Source organism: Carcharodon carcharias, chromosome 8 (genome assembly GCF_017639515.1).
Source record: "Carcharodon carcharias isolate sCarCar2 chromosome 8, sCarCar2.pri, whole genome shotgun sequence".
In the NCBI taxonomy this organism is placed as follows: domain Eukaryota; kingdom Metazoa; phylum Chordata; class Chondrichthyes; order Lamniformes; family Lamnidae; genus Carcharodon; species Carcharodon carcharias.
The window spans coordinates 161,218,409-161,244,884 of NC_054474.1; the positions used below are offsets into that span (position 1 = coordinate 161,218,409).

The following is a 26,476-nucleotide window of genomic DNA, read 5'->3' on the forward strand; positions in this document are numbered from 1 at the left end:
TCAAAGGCACTCAGTGTCTGGTCAAGTGATCCAGCATTTGGAAGGGGTAGGGGGCCCTACTTAGAGCCACCTCCCCTGTGCTTGCTGCCAACCTCCCTCCACGACCCCCTGTGACTCCCATCCTGCAACCTGTGCAAAGTCTCCCAGACTACATTCAATTTTAGGAAAAAAGAATACATGTTATATGTTAAGAGTTTATTCAATGAGTAGCTGAGTCACACAGACCAGGTTGGAACAATATTCCTTCACTGTTGCTGGGTCAAATCCTAGAACTCCCTTCCCAACAGCACTGTGAGTGTACCTACAACACATGGACTGCATCGTTTCAAGAAGGCGACCCACCACCACCTTCTCAAGGGCAATTAGGAATGCTGGCCTAGCCAGCAATGCTCACATCCTGTGAAAGAATAATAAATAGAAGGTTCACTCCTTAGGCTGTGCTGTGTCATCTGATCTCAGCCAAGGCTGCAGATGGGGTCTACATTGGCCTAGAGTCTTGAGGGTTAGGGACAGTAAAATGTTATTGTTCCTGCTTCTCATTATTGTCCACAGTAACCCTTCAGTTGTAGATGGCAGGTAAGGACAGGATCAGATTTAGCTTCATTTCCCTCTGCAGTTGAACAGCCTATTGATACTCAATATTACTTATCAAACCATGCACCAACCAGGAGGTAGCTTCTACAGGGAATTAGCGGTGCAGCTCAATTCATTAAATGGGAATTAGCACATCAGGCCAATATATAAAAGTCAAAATCATGGGCTACCATGTGCTGGTTACATTATTACTTAAACAAAGGTTTAAAATCTTATAAAGACTTACCTGTTTGGGATGAATCCTGCATCTTTTAGCATTTCAGCCTGTCTCACATCTTGAGGGAATCCATGCATTACCCAGCCTTGAGTGGAACAGTCCAGTTTACTTAGACGTTGAGACATACATTTCATTACCATAACATCTGGAACTATATCCAAAACAAACAGAATTGCGCAATCATTATGTAAGGTAGACAAGGTTATATTTCTGACTTTCAGTAAGACAAAAACAAGAATTTTGCTAACCTTTCCATCCCCCATCTGTGCTTTTGTCTCAAAGTCTCTACCCTAGATGGCACACACCATATTTAACAGAGTAGCTGATTGAATCAAAGACTTTTTTCCAGTCTGATGCCAATTCAACACTCAGTATTCAGGTGATGGTTGACTTGTACATATGAATAGTACATTCTTCTTAGCCAATTTATAATTCTGAATTGACACAATGCTCTTCTGTAAGACTGATGATAAACATTATTTGTGCCTAAAGATTCAAATACCATGAAGAGCAATCCTCACTATAGCATATTCTTCTAATTTCCTCCTATTGCTTATTCATGCCACCTGTACAAGTTCTATGAACTAGTTTCTTTAGTTTGTCCTGTTGCATTACTTATATGTATTTCCTTTTTACAATTCTATTTTTTCAATTCACACTTTCATAATTATGTAAGCTTAAGCATTCACCACTGTGCAAAGAGTTCACTACTTACTTATCATTCGCAAGGTAAAACAATTTGAAGGATTATACATATGGTTTATATGAATGGAATCTCAAGAGGTTTATGATTAGTCAGGTGCCAATTATTGCTTTCTCTTTTACTATTTATCCTGTAATGAAAATCTATATCTGAGGCCTACCAATTTTTTCACAGGAAACTGGAGGGAGCAAATCTATGTCCAAGTGAACATTTCCTTTCAAATTTATATTTCAAACCAATATGATCACACCCATTTCAAGCTCAGTGTATTGAGATATAATTATCCATAAAACAAATTATATTATCCATCATTTATACACTGTTATTTAAACTAATGAAACATTTGTTGAAACAAGGGCCTAGAAATGAGTTATTTTACAGGTGTAAAACGTGTCCTTAAGGGGCCAATATGACTAACAGAGTGCACTTGATCATTTTGTGCCAGAAGTGTGGCTCCACCATATTAGATCGGACACTTCCATAGGCATTGTGTCCAGGTTGGCAGTTGTGTGTTGCATGCTGTGTAACTTCATGACTTATTATCACCTGGGCAGCAAGAGGTGCAGGAGGATGAAGGACAGCATAACCAAGGGGAGAAGATGAGCAGCATCGGCCATCAGAATTCCTAGTTGCCAGGGTTCTTAAAAAGCAACTCATCCAAGGGTGCTTCACTTGAAACATTTTGTTTCCAGTCCCAATACACTAACATTCAATCCTTATCACCACCACCCTTAACTACCAGCTTTCAATTGCCTTCCTTCAGGCCAGCCTTATAGGTCTTATCCTCGCTTCTCTACAAATATTAACAGCAAATAGAGTTGTCTAGGAAGCAAATACCATTCTCCTGGACTCTGCTGCAGCCCTTCTCTAGCTCTGCGTGAGGACATCCCCGATGCTGGCCCCCAGGAACCAATGGCAATTGTCTGAGCCTCCAAGGCTGCAGTATGTGGAAGTAGCCATGGAGGCAGACAGCATAGGCTCCAACATGATGAGTACTAATGCCATGTTTACAGAGTTGCCTGCTCATTACATGTTGGACAGAATTGATCTCCAAGAACGGTACGAAGGGCATAAAAAGCAACAAATAAATGGGCAATACACTCACAGTAAATTCAAAAAGAGTTTCTCTTAGTTTGCATTAAGACAGACCTTAAGCAGAATTTTTCCGTTGGCGTGAGAGGGGGCAGCACGCCAACGCATAAAATGATGCAGGGTGACATCGGGTGGAACTCCCAACGTCACTCCGCAACATTTACATTTTCAGGTCGGTGGGCATGCAGCCAAGTCAGCGGTGCACCCGCTGACTTGTCAACAGCCTATTAAGGCTATTAAGAAACCAATTCAGCTTGTTAATGGACCTGCCCGTCCAACCTTAAGGTTGGTGGGCAGGCCAGGAGCCCAGGCAGGCTTGTGAAAAGACATGAAATCTCATCCACTGGTGGATTTTAATAAAAGTTATGGACATGACCCAACTCATGTGTCACACAAGGGGACATGGCAGGGAAAAATTTTAAACCCCTTCATTAAAGGTTTCAAAACGGAGCCGATCTCCCTGAGGCAGCACTTACACTTAGCGCATGAGCGAAAGAGTACACTCCCGGCTGAGGGAATCCCCCCAGCCTGCACAGGTAGCGCACAGCACTTACTGGCCCGTCCACGTAAAATGGTGGCATGCCCCCAACCAGGGCCGCTGATCGGTAGCCCGCCTGCTCGTGCCCACTCCTGCTCTTCCTCCCTCAATGGGGGGGGATAATTTTTCCCCTTGTATTTATAGGAATTTATACTATATAGAGCCTTTCACAATAGGATCAGCCAAAGTGCTTCACAAAGATTTATTTTCAAACTGTAGTCACTGTTGATTTGTGGGTAGACATGGCAGCTAATTTGCATACAGCAAGGTCAGACTAAAAGCAATGAGATAAATGATAATGCATCTGCATTTCATGGTGTTGGCTCAGGAATTAATGTTGGCCAGGCCATCGGGAGAACTAATGAAAAAGAAGAAAACTGCAGATGCTGGAAATCTGAAATTAGGCACACTACAGCCTTCTGGACTTAACATTGAGCTCAATAATTTCAGACTGTAATCTCCACGCACCCTCCACTCCACCCACACCCCCATTTTGGTCATGATTTTCCACTCCTGCCCGCTGAGGGAATCGTTGGAAAATTTGATGGACCAGCAAAAGGTCCGTTGACTTCGGCCAGGAATTTCCAGGCCCATCCAATCCTGCCCTTTGTTTCCTTTTCATTGCATGTTTCAGTTTTCTCTTATTTTTGCTTTCAGGCAGTAGCACACCTGCTTTGGGCACATCTTTTGTTTCTTTTCTTGCTCCATCACCTTTCCCTTTGGCCTGGGAAGACTAACTCTTCTGCTACTCAATCTCTCCTGTTTTCCATCCTATCATACACCTTGCTTTTGTCCCTTTTTCTACCCACCCCTTGCTCAAGACCCATTATATTTCTAACTTTTCCCAGTTCTGATGAAAGATGATTGACCTGGAACACCAGATGCAATCTTCTGCCCCCTCTAGTGGCATGTTTGGTGGCAGGTAGGACAATTTATTGGACAGGAGGCACCCTGCTGCCTTCCCACCTCCACCAAAATTAAGTCTTGGGCAGGGAGGCGCGTGATTGGCCTTCCCACCCTGCTGTCAATTAAGGCCCCTAAGTTGACAATTAATGACTGCTTAAGGGTCTCACCCTGCTGCTGCTAATATTAACTAATTGCAGACAGACCTGTCGCCATGCAGGGAGCACAACAAATAAATTTGTGCAGGCTGCTCGTCGTCTCCCAGGAGTAGAGTTCCCCTCCTTTAAAAGGAACTCAGTGCCTTGTTGAGGGACCCAGCATCAGGAAGGGGGAAGGCCACTGAGAGCCATCTCCTTGCCCTTGCTGCTGACCCCCCCATACCCCACCACCCTGATGTCGCAAAGCCCTCCCGCCATTATATACCTCTGGCCTGGATCACTCCGTGATCGTGGGCCTCCAGTGGATATCGTCCAGCAGCAGCCACCACTTCCCTGGTGACAGTGCTGAGAAAGAAAGCTGTCAGCCTCTGATTGGCCAGAAGCTCTCAGCATGCGGGACTTTCCATCTCTGGGATCCAGGCCCTGGGGAAGTTGAGGCCCAGTGGTGGCCTCTCAATTGCCTGATTGGCTAGTGGTTTGGCGGGCCTTCCCCAAAGGAGGCAACCCAGGTCTCCTGCTAGCTCAACACCCAGCAGGCGAGACTCCTGTCACCTCCACAAGATTCCACCTGTTAACTCTGTTTTTCTCTCCACATATGTTGCCAGACCTGCTGAGTATTTCCAACATTTTCTGTTTTTACATCAGGAGTACTGCCATGAGATCTTTTATCTCCACATAAACAAGCACATTGAGCATCAATTTAACATTTTAACCGAAAGCTGCCCCAACAATGTATCATTTCCTCAGTTCTGCACCAAAGTATCAGCATAGAGTATGTGCTGAAATCCTGGAGGGAGACTTGAATCCATAACAAGAGTTCTACCATTCGGCCAAGGTGACACTGGCCCATGTTTAAAAGCAGCCAGTGTGATGGCTGCCAAAAAGAAGCAAATCTAAAGGTTAAAACAAACTCTGGCTTCCCGCTATATCACCACTTGCATTTTAATGACCAAACCGTCAGCTCTTTGAAAAATATCACAGGTAATTAGAGGTTGGTAAGTCATGCTCCGTATATATACTGGAATGCCATGGAATGTGATCCTCCTGTGCCACATTCACAGCGACTCTATAGGAAACTGTGCTTATTCATGTTAAAAACAGAGTCAACAGAAAGGGATCTGAAGTTACCGCCAACAAATGCTTCACCAAGGATATTTGGTACTGCCTGCCATCTACTGGCAAATCTTTTTAATAGCAATTTAATTACACATTAGTAGTTAAAGCAAAGTTATTAAAAGAGACTTTTTTATTATAAGGAGTTACTAACCCCAGCACCCAGTTGAAATTTTGACAGGAATATCTTCCATTATACGTCAAATGAGATGGTAGATTTTAGAGTGAAATGTTGTGATTTGTGTGTTTTATATACTATTATACTGGACAAAGGAGAAATGTTATTTTGAGTAGTTTAGATTTTGTATGTCAGGATCCGGTATTGCATTTGAGAAAGGAAGAAAGGCAAAGAGTAGTATCGAGAGAGGGAGAGTGAACAAAAGAGAACATGCACACGAAAGAGTATGAAGAATCAAATTTAGTAAGAAAATAGAATTACATCAGCAATCAATAATCAAATCAACATTAATTTTTTAACAGATTTGTCTACTTCACTAAATTAAATGCTGTTTGAGCCTTCTTCTGATGCCTTTAAACTCCTGACTATTTCTGCTCTCATAAGTCATCCCACGCAGTCACTTCATGTATGTCACAGAATTTTAAAGCAACCATAGTGATCCGGTATCACTTGACTTCAATGCACATCATTTTCCACATTTGGGGACAGGAGCTGAAACCTTTTGTTCCTGATGAATATTAGAGGTCCTTAGAGGTCCTTAACCAAAGTTTTGGCAGGAGGTTGGAAAGCTTAGTTGTAAACTGAAACAGATTTAAATACGGTACTGTTTGCAAGGAATATTTATTATTGCATGTTCTGCTTGGAACATTATAGCTACTTTGCTGAAAAACAAAGCATCCAGTACGTAGTGCTTCTGTAGTCGTGGCTAAGTGGTTAAGGCAATGGATTAGAAATCCATTGGGATGCTCTCACATCAGTTTGAATCCTGCCGACCACGCGTCTCATTATGGGTGGCATGGTGGTGCAGTGGTTAGCGCTGCTGCCTCACAACTCCAGCGACCTGGGTTCGATCCTGACCTTGGGTGTCTGTGTGGAATTTGCATGTTCTTCCCATGTCTGCGTACGTTTCCTCCTGGTGCTCCAGTTTCCTCTAACAGTCCAAAGATGTACTGGTTAGGTGGATTGGGTACGCTAAATTGTCCCTCCGCAGATGTGTGCATGCCATGATGAACTGGTGTTCTTTCCTGACCTAGTGCCCATTGTCTATTTGGATAGTCTCTGACTCCCGTGGCCCTGAATTAGATAAAGCAGTTCTGGAAAAGTGAGTAAGTTATTTGGATGAAAGTTTCTTGTCTGGCTGCACAAAATAAACACACTGTGATCAGACTGCACTGGTGGTGGAAGAGATGGGTATTTAGGGTAAAGTGGCAATCAAGCAAACTTCTTCAACCTGAATGGTGTCAAGCTTCTTGAGCACTGTTGCAGCTGCACTCATTCAGCCATGTGGAGAGTATTTCTTCACACCATTTATTTCTGTCATATATGTGGTGGAAAGGCTTTTGGGAGTCAGGAGTTCAGGTACTCGCTGTAAGGCACCTAACGTCTGACATTCTCTAGTAGCCATGTCAACGGTGACTCCCAGGATGGCGATAGTGGGGAACTGATCAATGGTAATGCCACTAAATGTCAAAGAAAGGTGGTTAGGCTCTCACTTGTTGATGATAGTCATTGCCTGGCACTTCTGTGAGGCAAACGTTACACGTCACTTAGCAGTCCAAACCTATGTGTTTTCCAGATCTTGCTGCAGTTATTCTCAGATGAATTGCAAATGGAGCAGAAAACTAAGCAATCATCAGCCAACAAACCCTCTGCTGACTTTACAATGGAGGAAAGGTCACTGATGAAGCAACTGTGTGTAATTGTACCTAGGATGCTGCTCAAATTAACCCTTGTAGCAATGTCTTGGAGATGAAATGGTTAGCCTATAAAAACCACAACCCATCCATTGTGCTAGGTATGACTGTAGACATTGGAGAATTTTCTGATACCTATTTTTACTGGGGTTCCATAGCGCCACACTCAGTCAATTGCTGTTGCGATGTCAAGGGTAGTGATGCTCACCTCACTCCCTGAATTCAACTTGTGCCCATATTTGGATCAAAGCTATATTGAGGTCTGCTGTTAATTGGTGTTTTGTGGAGTAAATCAAATTGGCTGAACATCTCTGGTGGTGGGGGCCTCCAGAGGAGGTGAAATGGATCATTCACTTGGCATTCCTGCCTAAAGGTTGTTACAAATGCTTCAGCCTTGTCTTTTGCACTCACATACTGAGTACATGAGGTCCACCATTGTAGAGGACGGGGATGTTCATGGAAATCTTTCAGATGCTTAATTGTCCACCATCATTCACGACTGAATGCAGTGGGATTCTAGAGCTTTGATTGGATTTGTTTATTGTTGCATCACTTAGCTCTCGCAATAGTCTGCTGCCTTTGCTGTTCAGCATGCATTCACGGCTGCTGCTGCTCCCAAATGTTCTTCTACACAACTCATTGAATCAGTGTTGGTCATCTGGCTTAATGATGATGGAGGATTGAGAGATATGCTGACCATAAAATTACAGATGTGGGGGTATACAATTCTATTACTGTTGATGACCTGCAGTATCTTGTGAATGTCCAATTTTGAGGTGTTAGATCTGTTCTTAGTCTATCCCACCTAGCATAAGACACAATGGAGGCAAAGTGTAAAGACAGGGCTTGGGGTGGAATTTTATGGCCCCATTGCAGGGCGGCAGGACTTCAAAATGCGGCGAGCCACCATTCAAAAGTCCATTGACTTTGGAGGGACCATAAAATCCCACCAGCATAAAATTTCATCCTTGGTCCCCACGAGGACTGTGTTCTGTACAGTGGTCATGTGTACCAATGTTGTCACGGACTGAAACATCCCATGTAGGTAGAGAATGAGGTAAAGTAGTTTACCCCTCACACTTTCCACAAGAAGAGTCTGGCAGCTATGTCCTTCAGGACTTGGTCAGCTCAATCTATGTTGAAAATACTGAGCCAATCTTAGAGATGGACATTGAAGTTCCCCACCCAGTGCATATTCCATGCCCTAGCTACCACCAGTGCAAGTGGCATGTGACATGGCGAAGCACTGACTCATCAATCAAAATGTTCTTTCCTGTTGGTCCATGTTAGGATTACCTAGCCCTCTCCCTGTCCCCTGCATGCATTCTACTGTGCCCAGACCTCTACTGGCTCTGTCCTACCAGTGGAACAGGATATATCCAGAGATAGTAATGGAGGAAACTAAATGTTGGTTGATAGGTATGATTCTGTGAATATGCCCACGTCAGACTATTGCTTGATTGGTCTTTGGGACAACTTTCCCATCTTTGGCATCAGTCTCTAGATTTTAGATAGAAAAACTTGGCAGGATCACCTACTTTTGAGTGTGTCCTTATCATATCCTAGGTTGCAACCAAGTGGTTTTTCTAGTTTGATTCCTGTTTTTCTGTCTTTTTTTCATTTACAGAATATGGGCATCGCTAGCTGGCCAGTATTTATTGCCCAACCCTAATTCTCTTTGAGTAGGTGGTGGTGAGCTGCCTCCTTGAACCTAAGTGTGTCCCTGTGATGTAGGTACACCCAGTGCTGTTAGGGACAGAGTTCCAGGATTTTGACCCAGCGACAGTGAAGGAATGGCGATATATTTCCAAGTCAGGATGGTGAATGGCTTGGAGGGGAACTTCCAGGTGTTCCCATGTATCTGCTGTCCTTGTCCTTCTAGATGGTATAGCAGTCGTGGGTTTGGAAGGTGCTGCCTAAGGAACCTTGGTGAATTTCTGCAGTGCGCCTTGTGGTACACACTGCTGCCACTGTTTGTTGGTGATGGAGGGAATGAATGTTTGTAGAAAGGGTGCCAATCAAGCGGGCTGCTTTGTCCTCCAGTTTGATACAACAGAGTGGCTTACTAGGCCACTTTAAAGAGAGTTTGGAGCCAACCATGTCAGTGTGGAACTGGAGTCATTTGGATAGGCCAGGCTGGGTAAGGATGGCAGGTTCAATTTCCTAAAGGATTCAACAATCCGACAGCTTCATGGTCACTTTTACTATACCAGCTCTTTATTCCAGATTTATTTATATTCTATTAAAGATGAATTCAAATTCTCAAACTAGCATAGAGGTTGAAGTCAAATTTCTCTGGATTATTAGCCCAGTAACATTATCTCACCCATTAATGTGTGAATATAATTTGTGTTTTGGGGCTGCCCTTAAAACACAATCATGGAAATGGGAAAAATGCAATAATATTATCTTATACTAGCACAAATTCAATTATATAATTGAAGTATTTCATCAGATGAAAGACAGAAAAGGGTGTGGGTTTTTGTTATTCGTTCATGGGATGTGGACATCGCTGGCTAGGCCAGCATTTATTGTCCATCCCTAATTGCTCTTGAGAAGGTGGTTATGTGCTGCCTTCTTGAACTGCTGTAGTCCATGTGTTGTAGGAGCACTGAGAGTGCTGTTAGGATGAGAGTTCCAGGATTTTGGCCCAGCGGCAGTGAAGGGATAAAACGGGTATGGAAAGAGAGATGGAAAAATGAGAATGTGGTCATAGTTACAATAATAACATGGTTGTAACTTGCTAACCTAATCGTATTATTCAGTACTACTACTGCTAAATTCTTATCCACAAGTTTAGGAGTAACGATGGGACCGATTTCAGTTTCAGAGCTCTGGAATTTGGCAAGTGTTACTCCTTTGGCAAGTGTTACACCAATACTCCTTGGCTACTCTCATTAGATTTAGCATGTCACATAAGGGTCCAGATTGTGGCTTAGAGTAGATCAAATTAGGAACAATGCTTATTTTCTATCTCACTTATTTTAAAGTTTTGTTTTATTGCTTATTCTAATTAAGTTACCACAATAAAGTTGGTGAAAATTACGGTATTTTTTTCCACATATGCTTACTTAAATTTAATCCTTGTTTCACATCAGTTTGTTCAAGTGGATCAACTTTCTATTTGTCATTATCATTAAACATATTTTTTTGTTATTTTTTTAATCAGTCAACTATACTGTGCTGTTCTTACTGCACATATCGGATTTGCATGCTTCATATGTATATAAAACACAATAAGTGTGGCCGCCTTGTGAATGTCTAGCATACAGTCCGTCGCACGATGGGGAGCTGATTAAACAATTGGGGGGAAAAAGTTGTTCATGTAGCACCACTTCAAGTGGCGCTATGCAGAAAATGTTAATTCCCTGTTGGCAGAGAGTCATGGCTGCACAATTCTTGCAGCCTCCATCACTGATATCAATGAAGAAACCTGCGTGGGTCATGCCAGTAGTGGCATGCGACACTGTCTGCCCATGGGGAAATCGGTGTCAGCCTGCATACACAAGAACAAAATTTTCCTCCAGAAAATTTACACAGTCACAAGGCAACATAATCCTTGAATTTTATACAGATAAATATTAAATGGAAATTAAAACATTGGGGTAGATCTTGATTTGATGCGATAGTGAGTTGACAATTTGTTAAATCTCTCACAATTTTCATTTCCATTGAAGTCAACAGAAATGAAAATGAGATGTAAAATGAGCTGCTGACTTGCGAACACCCATTTTACACTATCGCACCATCAAGATCTGTTGACATCACACTACTTTGCATCATATTGATTACTGGTTTTAATTATGCAATCAAATCACTCCAATGGGTGTAAAATTATAATGAATGTAAGTGAAAGGGATTGAAAAAAGAAATTTGAAAAAGCACACCAGGAATGTTCTCTTCAATTTTAAACTAAAAGCAAGAAAAATCAGAGATAAAAACAAAAAACTGCGGATGCTGGAAATCCAAAACAAAAACAGAATTACCTGGAAAAACTCAGCAGGTCTGGCAGCATCGGCGGAGAAGAAAAGAGTTGACGTTTCGAGTCCTCATGACCCTTCAACAGAACTCAGTTGAGAAAAATCAGTTGAGTAATGTTAATCTGATTTATTTAAAAATGAAATTAAAGTAAAAACTTAGATAAAGTATATATATATATATTGCCCTAGGTTGGTTCTTGTACTTCTAATACCTTGACCTCGAATTAAAACTGTAACAACTCCTTGGTCAATCAAGAAAAAGGAAAGTTAGCATTTGAATGGGATATAAATATTATAGCTTAGGGAAGTATTTTAATCTTTAATATTGTTATTACTTTCCTCCCCTTTACCATTCAGGAATCTAGTTGTACTTTTTTCCATTTGTCTCCGTCTACCACCACCCAGCCACTCAGACAAGAAAAGCTGATCAAAAAGTTGACTTGTACGTGTTGTTCATATGCATAGGAAAATATACCATAAGGATTGCCTTTTGATGAATTGAAATGGTCTTTGCAGACAGGTACACTTTTAATTTAGGTTCAAATCTGATTGATTTATACATTGAGACTGATCGTATGTACCCGATTTGACAATTGGAAGGATATGCATTGTATTCATTGGTTTATGACTGGAAGGAACTTTGTGAATTTTTTTCTGGTGCTGTAAATTGTGACCTAGGTTTTCATCATTCTGTCCAAAGTGTTCTGTAACACTTGACATAATATGGCATATAAGATGTGTAGCCTCTTGCATTGGCATCATGATTAGGGTGTTGTTGTGTATTGATTATGGTACTATACTAGCATTGCACAAGTTACAAGGGTCAAATCTCAACATAGCAAGTTACTACATTCCATTTAATAAATCTGGTCTTTTGTAAGTTGGTACCAGAAAAAGTGACCATGAAAACTGCTGTTGGTCGTAAAAGCTCATTTGGCTCACTACTGTCCTTCACAGACAATATGGGGAGATGGTGGCGCAGTGGTAAAGTCAATGAACTAGTAATCACATCAGCTTGTGGAATTTCAATTCAGTTCGTGAATCTGTAATTGAAAGCTGCTTGCTATAATAGTAACCATGCAGTGACCATGAAACTATCATCCATCTGGTTCACTAATGTCCTTTAGGGAAAGAAATCTGCCATCTTCACCTGGTCTGGTCTACATGTTACTCCAGATCCTCTGAAATGATCTAGCCAGCCAGTTAGTCAAGGGCAATTAAGGATAGGCAACAAATGCTGCCCCTGCCAGCGATGCCCACATCCCATGAAAGAATAATACAAAAAGTGACCCTGCCGCCAAAGATTCTAGACCACATCTCTTCAGCTCTGAAGGGTCATATGGACTTGAAACGTTAACTCCGTTTCTCTCTCCACAGATGCTGCTAGACCTGCTGAGTTTTTCCAGCATTTTCTGTTTTTGTCTCAGATTTCCAGCATCTGCAGGATTTTGCTTTTATCTAGTCCATACTACTGGTTTGACTTTTAATGCTTTCTGAAGTGACTAGGCAAGTGACTCAGAGATGCCCACATCCTGGGAACAAATTAAACAAAAATAAGATATGTGGAGCAGTTCACTGGAAGTCAACGAAAACGACAGCGAAAGAAAAGAAAGGATAGACAACTCTAAACAGCTTCTCTCGGCCCCACAAGGAAACCGCGCCCCCACCCCCTCCCCTGGATCCTCCACTGTCCTAGGCTACCACCCTGCCATTCCCCTGTCAAACTTCCATTGACCCACTTACCTCATGCTGGGGTCCATTTTTGAAGGAGTCCAGTGGGGGAATCTGAGCTGCCCAATTTTAACAGCTGGGCAGTCATTTCGCAGCCACTTGGGTTGGTAAATTGGCAAGCAGCTTGCTAATAAAGCTTAGCTGTTAAAATTATCCAAGTCTACCTGGTATCACTTCTGACCCCTCACAAGGCTGCATTCCCACCCAGGAGTAAAAAATCAACCACATTGATTGACTTCCCTCCCTGATTGGAATTGAGAGTCCTAAATTGAAACAAATTGCATCTGTCTCACCAAGTTTCCAGTGAATAAGAATCCTCAAGATGCAATGTGCCTCAAATTCAGCACACATAGCAAACCCAGAGGAATTATAGGACTCAATAATAATACAGCCGAACATATATTTAGCAAGTCAGTTAAAAGACCTTTCAGCTATTTGATACTTTGATTTTCAGATGTGCCTGGTGTCTTTTAGTGTTGGTGGATTGAATCAATAGTATTCTCAAAACCAGTCTGTAAAATCCTATGAAAATGAATTTATATGTTCCATTCCCCACATTGGGTAATCTTCTCACCATGATAAGTGCAAATACAGAGCACACAAAAAATAATCACAGCTGCCTCCAAGAGCATCTGAATAATGAATACTAATTAACAGTTAAAGACTATAAATTGACACATTGGACATTGTTGGGTTAATAATTCTTTAATCTACTAATTGAGAATTAACAGTATTTGTTTTAGCAGTGAGGTTCATTGCTTTTGAGATTGCACAAGGCGAATTTATTTAATCATGTGCAACTGGATAAGGACATTTTACTTGCAATGTATATGGGCACAATTAATCATTGCCCCTATAAACCAAAGATATCGCAAATGCACTAATACTCCTTGTAATTTAATAATCTATTTTTAAAGGTTCAGGCTCAACAATAAATTTTATTCCAATGCTAAATGTTATTTGGCCCCAAAGATGAATATACTATTCTAATGAAAATGTATGAATACAATTCAAGCAGTGAAACCAAATTCAGATGGCAAAAGTAATTTCAATTATATTAAATTTTAAGAAGTTAAAAATTTGATTTAAGTTTCAAAAATGTATATTCTAGCACTGTTGAAAATGGTTTACTGTAAAAACTGTATAATGAGAGCTGTTCATCTTATCCCACTTGAATATGTGAACTTTAAAGTAAGCTTGTAGACCACCCATAAGCCCTTCTGGAGGAGGATAGATAACAGAGAGGCATGATAAAGGATTAGAAATGGGAGTGAAAAACACATTAATATAATGTTACACCGTTGGCTACTGATGATTTTTTATAAAAAAAACTTTGTTTCATATATTTAAAGAATAAACTTTACGTATGGAAAATAACATAAAAAAAACTTTTTGACAAAAAAAGGAAAGTAAGTTGCACCACAGGGTCCATTGCACCTCTGAAAAATTAAACTCGACAGATTCAAACTGTCCTATTTCCACTTCAAAAGAGCAGGGGCTCTGCTCTCCTCCTGACTCATCTTCAAACAGCAGCGCCCCAGAAACTTTCTTTCAGGCGAAGCTAAAGCAGCCTCCAGCTCCCTTAAGCACTGTACTGGTTACTGTAGCTGCTGCCTATGCCTGTCCTAATTATACCCATGTGAGTCTATTAATCAGTTAGTAAATTATTCAGTAACCCTTCTCTGCCTTCAGCTAGTACAAACATGCTCTAAGCAAGGGCTGGAGGGAAGTGCAGGGGATGTCCCTATGGATCTCACTCTGAGATATTCAGTTGTTCAATGTCTCCTGAACTCCCTGTTAATAACGAGGGAGAAAAGCTCTGGTGGTGTCTGAATCTTGCCCTTTGTTCAATATCAGAATACGATCAGTAGGGGGGTCAGGAACCTTACCTGGCTGCCTACTTTCAACATAGGGTTTAATGGCTTCGCCGAATCTTGTCTCAGCAGCGACAGGCTCCTTCAGTAGCTGTCCACAGGAAACTGGAAAAAACAAGTACTCATCTCACCAATGTCATTCAAAGAAGCCATTTTCTCCATCATGGGTAAAACTACAAGCACACTATACTTCCCTCAAATTTCTTCGGAGTGGTGTTACAGTATGCCTGAAGGTATAATTATTTACTCGGCACAACATGCTATCCATTCATAAAAAAAATCGGAAAAACTCATGTTTCATAGAGCATTCACCACAGCTGCGAAGAACAAAATAACTGTGTTTAATCATTGGCAAGCAGCTGTATCTCTTGGTTGTTACCAGTTACAGTTTACATTAATGATTTGGACTTTGGAATCAATAACACAATTTCTAAATTTGCGGGTGACACCAAATTGTGTGGGGGGATAATCAACGCGGAGGAGGACTGCAATAAATTACAGGGAGACATCAATAAACTTGCAGAATGGATAAATCATTGGCAAATGAAGTTCAACACACATAAATGTGAGGTGGTACATTTTAGTAGGAAGAATAGGGAGCTCACTTATTAATTGGAAGGTGTGAGTCTAGATGGGGAAGAATAACAAGGGGATCTCGGAGAACAAATATACCAATCACTAAAAGTCTTAGCAAGGCCAGTAAAAAAGCAAACCAAGCACAAGGGTTTATTTCTAGAGGGATAGAATTGAAAAGTAGGGAAGTTATGCTAAACCTGTACTGAACCTTGGTTAGACCACACTTCAGGTATTGCGTGCAGTTCTGGTCGCCAAATTATAAAACGAGTATACAGGCACTGGAAAGACTGCAGAAAAGGTGTACAAGGATGATATTAGAAATGAAAAGGGTATATGTATAAGAAAAGGATGAACAGGCTTTTGAAAAAAGAAGGCTTAGGGGTGACTAGAGACTCCTAGAGGACTTTAAAATTGTGAGAGGTTTTGATGGAATAGACACAAAGGGCAGAATTTTCGGGTTGGCAAGCAGGGGCGGGGCCTGCTCACCGACACGTAAAATGACGTGCGGTGATGTCGGGCCTGCGTCCTGATTTCACCACGCATCAGTTAGATTGTCAGTTCGGTGGGCACACAGCTGAATCGGCTGCATGCCCGCTGAACTGTCAAAGGCCTATTAAGGCCATTAAGAAAGTAATTAAAGTTGTTTAGAATGCTGTCCGTCCAACCTTAAGGTTGACAGGCAGGTGAAGAGCCAAGGCGGCCTTCGCATTTTTCATGAAGCCTCATCCATGGGCGGGATGAGGTTTCATGAAGGGTTTATTAATTAAATAAACATTTTTGAAAAAATTAATGGACATGTCCCAGCTCATGTGACAGTTTCACATGAGGGGACAAGTCCTTAACATTTTTTTTTTCCCTTTGTTAAATTTTTTAGAATTTAAACTAATTTCCCTGAGGCACCTCAATATCTCAGGGAGATTTCTGTGCTCTTTAACCGACTCAGGGAATTTCATGCTCCCCCCACCCCCCGCCCCACCCCCACCATCCGCAGAGGGAGCGCACAGCACTTCCATGTGTGCATCACGCTGGGCAGACCTTAATTAGCCCGCCCACGTAAAGTGGCAGGGGGCGCTGATCGAGTTCACACTCTCTCCCGCTCACCCCGTCACAACTGCCCTGACGTGGGGAAAATTCAGCCCAAAGAGAATGGTTACAATAGTGGGAAACAGAAAAATTAGAGGCCATCAATATAAGATTCCAATAAGGAATTCAGAAGAAACTTCTTTACCCAAAGAATGGTGAAAATGTGGGACTCTACCACAGGGAATGGTTGTAACAAATATAATACATTAAGGAGAGGCTGGTCAAGCATATGAGGGGGAAGGGAGTAACGGGTTACATTGACAGATTCAGATAAGGAAAGACAGGAGGAGGCTTGGGTGGAGCATAAATGCGGGCACAGATTGGTTGCTTAGGATGGCCTTTTTCTGCACCCTATATCCTATGCGGTTGCATTGGGCAAAATTTCATGGCCCCTCTCCTTGGCGGGGTTTTCCGGTCCCATCGAAGTCAATGGACATTTGAACGGCTCACCACGTTTTACAACCCTGGCCCTGCACCCACCACAGCCAGGACATAAAATGCTGCCGAGTGTATCAAACAGCAACATTTAGGGGAGGAAAACTAGTTTATTCCAAATATTTGATTTTTGATCAGCATTAGCTTTTAATTTGATAACGCTGATACCAAAGGCCACCTTGATATGACAGAGAGTGTTAAGGGAATGCTGAGGAAAACAGGAAAAAGGTGACAACAAGAAAAAAAGAGAAATATCTTAAAGCACTGGAAACTTGTCTAAATAAAGACACATTATCATTTTTACTTTTTAGTCTAAAAGCACTGCAGGTAAAATCAGATAGCATTCCAGTTGGCAACAAAAGGTGTACAAAACCAAATTTTATCAGATAAGAATCATGAGATTTACAGAGATTACAGAAATGTATAAATCTGTTATTGTTTTTAGTGAGGCTCAGTAAAACTGAAGACTGAAAGCAAAGAAGCAATTTAATACTCCACACTCATTAGTCACAGTTACAGACAATTTTAAAGCCCCATTGATTACTACTAGTCTGCATTCGCTTTACTTAAAACTACTCAGCAGAGTTAGGATTATATACTTCCTTTGCATATCATATCACAGAAAATAAAAACGTCCTTGTTGTACCTCAGCATAGAAATTAGTTGCAAAGATCTATATTTGATCAGTGTAAAACAGCATGATACAAATTTCAATAATTTAACACAGAAAAGCTGTCAACTGACTTGTTGGCAAATTGTTAACTCCTAGTCATACAGACATTAAGAGAGCACAATCAGATTGGGTTAGTGTAAATTGAATCTAATGGAATTATGCATGGCTGGGAGGATAAACAAAGTTAAAAATTGCATCACTGTTGAATCATCAGGTTAATAACATACCATCAACCAAGAACGGAATACAAAGAAAAACTTGCATTTATGTGACAGCTTATCGTATCTCAGAATTGTCTCAAAGTACTTCAAATAAAATTATGTAACTAACAGTGGCAGAACAATGAACACAGCACACCACAAAAACGGCCCAGAATTTGCTGGGGAAATAACTGCGAGTTAATTGTGTATGTCATTATTGTTGTGTAAAAAACTCAGCAACTTGCAGAAAAAAGAGTTATGACGTGAGTTACATCTTGCTGAACAGCTCGTGCCAATCCGCCTTTAACTTGCAAAAATCAAAACTTGCCCATGAGTTTCTTTATTCTTGAAAGAGAGCCATGGGATCTCTAACATCTATCTAAGCCAACAGAAAGGATCCTTGTTCTGTTTTGCAAACTGATATTGACACCACCACCTGGAAGTTCCCCTCCAAGTCACTCGCCATTGTGACTTGGAAAAATATTGTCGTTCCTTCACTGTCGCTGGGTCAAAATCCTGGCACTCCCTTCCTAACAGCACTGTGGGTATACCTACACCACATGGACTGCTGTGGTTTAAGAAGGCAGCTCACCACCACTTTCTCAAGGGCAACTAGGGATGGGCAATAAATGCTGGCCCAGCCAGCAAAGCCCACATCCCATGAATGAATAAAAAAATTGATGATTGGCATGTTAAGCATGTCATATTAAGTAACTGAACTATGACCAACATTCATATGGTTGACTCAAAGTTACTTTCCCCAAGAACATTTAATGACATACAGTTGCAAATAGAAGCTGTTACTAATCATCTTCATATCTGAGCAATGAAGAAAAACAAACTTCCCTCCATTTTGGATCTCATCGGCCTTGTCACCAGCACTGCACATCTAGTTAGAGAACCAGCTAGCAGTCTGCTAAAACACAGTTATGCCACAAGATACACAAAAGCAAAATGTGTTCAGCCTCAGGAAGTTTTTTCCCCTTAGGTGTATCACTTCATAATTCAACCAAAAGTTGACCTTGACAGCACTTGGAGGTATCTGAGGAATGGGCCATCTGTCCTCCTAATGGAGAAAGACACTTACCTCAAGAAAAGAAAAACAATCAACCACAAAAGTATACAGATCAACAGTGTGAGATGGACAATGGAGGAATCGTTGACAGTAAAAACAGCAAATGCTAATAACACGCAGCCAGCCAGCACCCAAAATCAGGCTAGTTTTGTCATTTTGATTGCATCATTGGGAAAAACTATGTGAGCCTGATTCTGCTAAAAAGTTCAACCTACATTCAGTCAAGCAAATGGAAATATAAAAAGGCATACTTATGACAAGTCACTGAAAAATAAAACATAGAAGAATTGACCTAGCAGCCACAATTTAGTATTGAATGTTTGGTGCCTCCAGAGGCAATGCTGTAATAGAAGCAGGCTGTAATAGGACATGGACTTACCACATATTTACTGCCAGATTGTAATGTACTGCTGTTATACAGCAGAATGTACAAGACAAAGACAGGAGTTCAATAAAGACAAAAAGTCCAACTGAGTTAGTGCTCACCGTTAACAATCCTGTATTTTTCAGCAATCAGTGCTGCCTGCAGGCTCCTGCCACTGCCAGGGGGACCATGCAGAAGGATTCTTGGTGTGTAGGGGGCATTGGATCGATGTCGGCTTTGGACATGGCTCAAAGCTGTGTAGAGTGGAAATGTTTAAAAAAAAATCAGCAGAGACCCTGAACACTAATAATTCTTAGAGAAGCAAACTCATGCACTATGAATGCTGTTAAGCCCCATTTGTAGGGGATTCCTCCCCCCGCCCCATTTGTATTAATTAACTGTTGAGTAATTAGATGTAATGATTCCCTGCTGATTTTCTTTCATAGTTGCAAAAGTGCATAAAGCTTGCAACACACAAACAGTCTGTCCCAAGCTTTAAAGAAAACAGATTCAAGTGGAATTTTAATTTTTTTATAAATTTTCCAATTAGTTTAATTGTACAAAATACAAACAATTATGTATACAATCAACAGACATTGTGCAATCTTACTTTTTAAAAGAATAATAATTATACTGTAAAATTAAAGTACATCGGTGCACAGATTTAGAAAAATCTCAAATTTTAAATTGTTTTTGCAAAATTATGCTTAAAATCTAATTAAAAATCAAGTAGCTTTACTATTTATTATTATATATGATGTATGAGACAATCCAGAGCACAGATTTTTTAAAACCCAAGGGCACAGTCAGTTAAACTAATAACACAAGGCAAAATTAATATCTTCTGGTTTGATAATGCAACACATGTGAAACTATCCTACATAAACTATGAGTTTACATAGATTACGCATTCGTATTCTCCCACTTATGGCTACAAATTACTATAATTATTTATGCTGAAAAATAGGACTGAAATCAATGAAATGCAACATCAAATTTTCACGTTTTTGTTTAGCAGGATTTCTCTACTTGTGAATGGGAATATAAAGCTCAGCACTGCAGTAATATGATGTCTGCGAACAATAAGACAGCTGAAAGATACCCACAAAGAAACAAGGTTCATGATCAATTGACTTTATATACTCTGTCGGTACTGACAGTTTTTCTTCTGCTTTCCTTCTTATTAATATTTGAGTAGATGAATAAAAGTAATCAAAATAGAGAATTTGCAAATACATATATATATATATAAATATACATATATATATATATATATATATATATATATACATACACACATATAGACAGGGCTACTTTCACCACTATTACTTTAGTTAAGTACTTTGTCCAACACAACAAAGATATAGTTATCAACTGGGGTGATGCAATAGTACAATGCAATGTCGAAGTATGGTGCAGACTGGTCCAATTCTCTTCTCTTCCCCACCTTCCTCCCACTACACCATATAATGAGTTTTGATCTGTTGTGGGTTAGGAATAAATGGACTAAATGCCCTGTCCTTTCTACAAACATTTATAACTTACAATAATTTCATTTATATTGGAAAAAGAAATCATCCAAGGTTCACTTCACACACTATTGTAGTAAATGGTGAATGCCTAGAACAAGTAATTTGACCATTCACATGATTGTTAGAGATACATGGCTGGTCACAAACTTGTGCCTACTAGGAATTTTATAAAGAACATTAGAATACCCCAAATCATTTTAAATTAGGAATCTCCATTGATTGCAGAGTTCCATCTCATTAGTCTGGGTTGGATTTCAAACCAATTCCCGGAACTAAAAGGATGTGCAACTCACAGTTCCACTCATGATTTCACTTGCAACCAAAAGGAAGCTCTCAACAATACAGTTGATACCTTTCTAGATTTTCCTACAAAAGGGTTGTTGCTGGAATATTACTTACCCTGTGAAAGGACATCAACACTGGGCTGATCAGCATTAATAATATGGTATTTTTTACTGTAGCTACTCAGTATCCCATGATTGATTCTGCGGTATTCCAATAATCTTTTTGCAGTTTCTTCCTCTGTTATTCCATTAGGTTTCACAAGGCGGTTCTGTATTTTACTGGACGTCGGCCAGTTGAAAGTTGTATGATATATTTCTAAAGCATACAGGCAAAGGTAAATGTTAAAGAATAAACGGGGAAAGTGCAATATGAAATATTAACTAATCTGTTTAAAGGAATAGTGGTCTAACTTTGTTCAAAAAGGCAAAACAAAGAATATAAAACCCGCCTCTTTGGTTACATAAACATATAGATTGATCAGTATGCATCAGTAGCCACATTTATTCAGTCATCACCAATGCCGTCTCTGAGAATTTTCTAGCTAAAACTTTGAGTTGCTGACAGAGAAGATATATTTGGGCTAGCTGATAATGGGTTGGACAGTAATTATGTAAGAGTATTTGAAATGAATGAATAATAGGAAAGGTAGTATAAAAATAAGATAAAGATCATTGTAAACCAATATTTTATCCTATCACCAAAGGAAAATGGTGATTAAAAATGCTAACAATATCCAGAGTTGTGTATTTACAATCCAAGTTTCAAAAATAATTCTTCAAAGATATTTTTAATTTAATTTTAATGGGGATAATGACAAATATTCTTGAATATGTTATGGGACAGATTTCACCTTTTTATAAATTCAATACTGAAAAATTCTCAAAGATATGCATAAAAATGTTTTAAGAAAACTATGGAACATAATAAATTGTTAGACAATGTATAACATGCTCATTTAAAAAAAAGATGGAAGATGAGCCGATGCCTATCTGTGATGCTGCAGGGCAGTATTTGGTAAAGAATAGCGGAGGGGAAAGGTTAGAACCTCAAGTATTCCCAAAGTGAAACTGCAGAAGTAGAAACAGCAATCACTGCAGGTGATTATCTATCTCAGGACAGATAGGTTTGCAACCGATTAACAGTGGTGCTACACCATGAAGTAGAGACAGTGAATGAAGTTGGAGAGGTAACCTCCATTGAACTGAAGAAGGGAATGGATGGATAAAGAACGTCAGTCATGTTGCAAAGGATGTATTTACTGACTTGACTAGCACAAGAGGCTGAACAGAAATTCAGGTGAAGGAATTCAAAGGGAAAGGTCAGTGTGGAACTGAGAGGAAACTAGACTCCATATTTTAGGCAATGTCAAAAGTGATTCCCATATTGACAACTAAATTACAGGGGTGAAAGGTAAGTAAACAGCTAATGAATTGATGGTCACACCCCTGTTTTGTTACATATACCAAAAGATCAGTGATCCAATTGTAAAATTATTGGTATAACAGAATGAACTAAGGTAAAATGCAGACTTCCTAAGTGAATTTGTAAGCTTAATTCCAATTATTACGTTTCCCTTTTTTTTCTTTAACAACCAGGTGACTTCCTGCAAGTGTCAACCTTCGTTCAGTGGTAGCATTCTCACTTTTGAGTCAGCTGGTTCAAGGTTCAAGCTCCATTCTAAAGCAGATGATCTAAGTTAATACTTTAGTGTAATACTGAGGGAGGTGTCATCTTTTGGCTGAAATATTGAACCAAGATTATGGGCATAAAGTTCCCCATATCTAATATTTATTCCTCAATCAACACAATCAAAAATTATATGATCATTTCACTTTGCTGTTTGCAAGATCTTGCTGTGTGAAAATAGTTGCCCAGATTACAACAGCAGTTCCATTTCTAAAATACTTCATTGGCAGTGAAATCACTTTGGGATATCTGGTGGGTGTGGAAGACACGATATAAATGCAAGTCGTTACTTCTATTTTTCTTCTGTCAAGCTTCACAGTTCAATATATTTTGTCTCTTCCTTCCCAGGGCACAAACAAATGAGACTAGTGAATCATTAGGGATACCAAGTAGACTAGATTTTTTTCCCTACAACATGGGGGCAGTTTTAAAGATTCCTCAAAATATTTCTACAAAGATGTCACTGGATACCCTATTAACTGCTATACAGCAGAATCAAAGTGAAACAGCTTTCTTCTCCTTGTAAAAAATTACAGATTAAATCATTAAGATATTGCAGCAAAAAAAAAAAGAACGTAAGAGGAGGAAGGGCCATGAGAGAAATTAAGCTGGCTGCAGACTAGTATAAGGTGTACCTTTGTTCAAGAGTTAATATATAAATAATATATCTTACCTCCCGTAGACACGTCAATCCTTTTCCCAAGATTTCTCTCAATTAGCACAGTATCAGGGGCATCAAGTATGACTATGGATGGAAAAGATGCAGCTAATGTATAATTGTATAGTTACAACAGGGTCACTAATTGAGCAGAAACCATAGTGCACTTTGCTGTGGCTCAAACTCTTATACCACCTTCAAAGTGAACTGAGTCCTAATATATAATATAATTCAATATGGCACCTTCCCAGGACTAGCAATTGCAGTGAGTAAGACATTTTACAGATACTATTTAAACACAAGACGTTACATTTTGTTAACAAATTATAATAACTAGTTTTTGAATGCCGGGGTAATTTTAATCTAAGACATCCAGCGGAATCTGAGTGATTGACAGTTATAAGTGGCTGAGTGATTTACCCACCAATGTCCTACCTGGATTACATTATCTTCCATTTTAAGCAGGTCTTCTGCACTGGCAGAAAACACACTCGGCTTCTTTATATGTGAGCATTGGGGCCAAATTTGGGAAGGAGGCATAAGAGAGTCATTAGGCCTTCTATTTTTACATGCAAAGGATCTAAGGTCTGTCCCTGAGGTCTAAAGTCAAGCCTATAATGGAACTTTTACCTATATAGTGCACACCTCAAGTACACTGCACAATGTGCACACACATGCTGCTCACCAAATTGAACACTTAGATGCCCATTTGACACCTGTAAAATGGGCATGGTGCCAATGAATTTCTAGACTTTAGTGCCAAGGAAGTCCAATGGATCCTCTGAGTAATTTCATTACACTTGAGTTACAAATAATTTGTTGTGGCATGACATTGTATAAATTTCGAGACTCACAATGTATAGCTCAATTTAATTTAAAACGTCTGAGTAGACAGCAGTTGTTAAGTCATGTTTCAAACATACTTGCAGAGAGAAGGGGTGAATGCAATGTCATCGTGCTCAGTGTTACAATACAAGCAGTATTACTGCGGCAGAGCACCTGAAAAGGAAGGGTTTCATGGCTGAGGTGGAGCAAAGAGAAGGAGCTATGACAATGATTCTCAATATGCTCATGTAAGTTAGAGTAACCAATGAAAAGTAAAACCTACGCAAACAGTAGAGCTGATCACTGCTACTTTCTAAACAACAAGGCATAAATTTATTAATTGCATCAAAAATAAAACTTTCAGAGTGAAAACAACTGGTACAAACTGGCCAATTCAACATCCTTTTAAAAAGTATCAAATGAAGGTAAAGTCCTCCATCGCAGTTGACATCGTCAAGAAAAATTTGAACCCAGGTTTAGGTAGCTATTTTGCCTTTAAAAATCCTAACATTTTAGAAAAATCATGAAGCAAATCAAATAGTTTCAATTTCTCTCAGAAAAGAGTTTCATTATGGCTGATTCTAGGGCGAGGTCACCAGTATTATCAGAAGTTCAATAGAAGCCTTACACTGACCTACTGCCTCTAAGCAACACAGGTATTAGTAAGATTTCCAAATTTCTTGACTGAATACTTTCTCAGGTTGCAATGTGTTATAAAATGCGTTCTACTTTACGAATTATATAGTGCCTGCAGGTTGGTTGATGATATCTTAAATGCTTCTGAGTATTTGAATGCTATTAGTTGTTGACAGGGCTGAAATCCAAATCAGCAGGAAATTTGGGATCTGGATGCACTGAGCTAAGGGCACTTCTGGACACTGATTTTAGCATCATGGGCAGAATTTTCCCTTTGGCATGCAAGGGCGGGCCCTGCACAGCCGCGCGTAAAATGATGCACGGTTACATCGGGTGAGTGTTCCAACGTCACTGCGCGCCACGTGATATTTCGTTGGGCGGGCGCGCGATAATGTCTGATCCGCACCTGCCATTAATTAACAGACTACTTAAGGCTCTAGACTCCTCAAACGACACCAATTTTTCGGCACCTGTGCAATCTCTGGGTCGGCGCAAAGGGTAGTTGGATAGGAGACATTTTTATAAACCTCATCCACGGGCGGGATAAGAGGGCTCACTGGGGTCGCAAGTGTGCACTGTCAAGTATTTATTTTTTAAAGTTATTGAAACTGGCCTGTGTGATCTTCAGTACTTCAAAATGCATACCAGCTGCTTTGTCTGGACTCTTAACCTTCAGGTCAGCACTCTGCAGTGAGTAATCTTTTCTGAGCCTGCAGGTTTCAGGAAGCCTTCCCTTAGCCTGGGAATGGGAGCTGAACTTTCCACGGGAGGCAGCTCGTCTGAGGAGGAAGGGAGGGCTAGAAGGGGGAGGAGGACAGCAGTGCATATTCAGCCTCCAGGGGAGCCACCTTTGGGAGGACAGGCACAGGCACAAGGGGTGCAGGGCCAAGAGATACACCAAGGCGGAAGGGGCTGCAGAAGTCGCCACTATCCTGCTGCCAGGGTATACAGGCAACAAAGCAGCTACCTCAATATGTCTGAGGTGCAGTGCCGAAGGGGGTTCCATCTCTCATGGGAGACAGTCAACTGTATCTGTCAGATGATTGGGCCTGAAATCTCTGTGAACTGTGTGGGTGGACACCTCATGCCAGCAACTCTGAAGCTCACAGCCGCCCTCATCTTCTATGCCTCTGGCTCCTTCCAGGGGTCGCTGGGTGATCTTTGCAATGTCCACACTTGTGTCAAGCAGGTTACAGATGCTCTGTTCAGCTGTGCATTGACCTTCATCCACTTCCGTTGGGACCAGGCAAGCCAGACACAGTGAGCCACAGGCTTCGTGGCCATTGCTGGTTTCCCCGCCGTCCAAGGTGCTATAAACTGCACATATGTGGCCATCAAGGCACCAGTAGGTGAGCCCGGTGCCTTTATCAACAGAAAGGACTTCCACTCCACGAATGTGCAGATAGTATGTGATCACAGGATGCTGATTTTACAAGTCTGTGCAAGGTATCCAGGCAGCTCCCATGACGCCTACATCCTCAGACACTCCCAGGTGCTGGGGCTCTTCAATGCTCCAGCCCAGCAGGATGGATGGCTGCTGGGTGACACGGACTATCCCCACAGAAGGAGGCTCATGACACCTCTCCGCCATCCAAGAGTAGAAGCTGAGCAGAGGTACAATAGGAGCCACGCCTCCACAAGGGCTATGGTGGAGAGAACCATTGGTCTTCTCA

General features: G+C 40.7%; 1 protein-coding gene across 1 annotated transcript in view; it reads right to left on the reverse strand.

The window, feature by feature from the left end:
• Positions 1 to 26,476, reverse strand: part of ak8 (adenylate kinase 8) — a 140,111-nt gene that overhangs the window by 44,623 nt on the left and 69,012 nt on the right. Inside the window, exons 7-11 of the mRNA XM_041194479.1 lie at positions 23,358 to 23,429; positions 21,113 to 21,313; positions 19,304 to 19,435; positions 14,791 to 14,880; positions 821 to 962 (exon numbers count right to left, since the gene is read on the reverse strand). Coding sequence (XP_041050413.1) covers positions 821 to 962; positions 14,791 to 14,880; positions 19,304 to 19,435; positions 21,113 to 21,313; positions 23,358 to 23,429 — 637 coding nt within the window. The remainder of the gene's footprint in view (positions 1 to 820; positions 963 to 14,790; positions 14,881 to 19,303; positions 19,436 to 21,112; positions 21,314 to 23,357; positions 23,430 to 26,476) is intronic.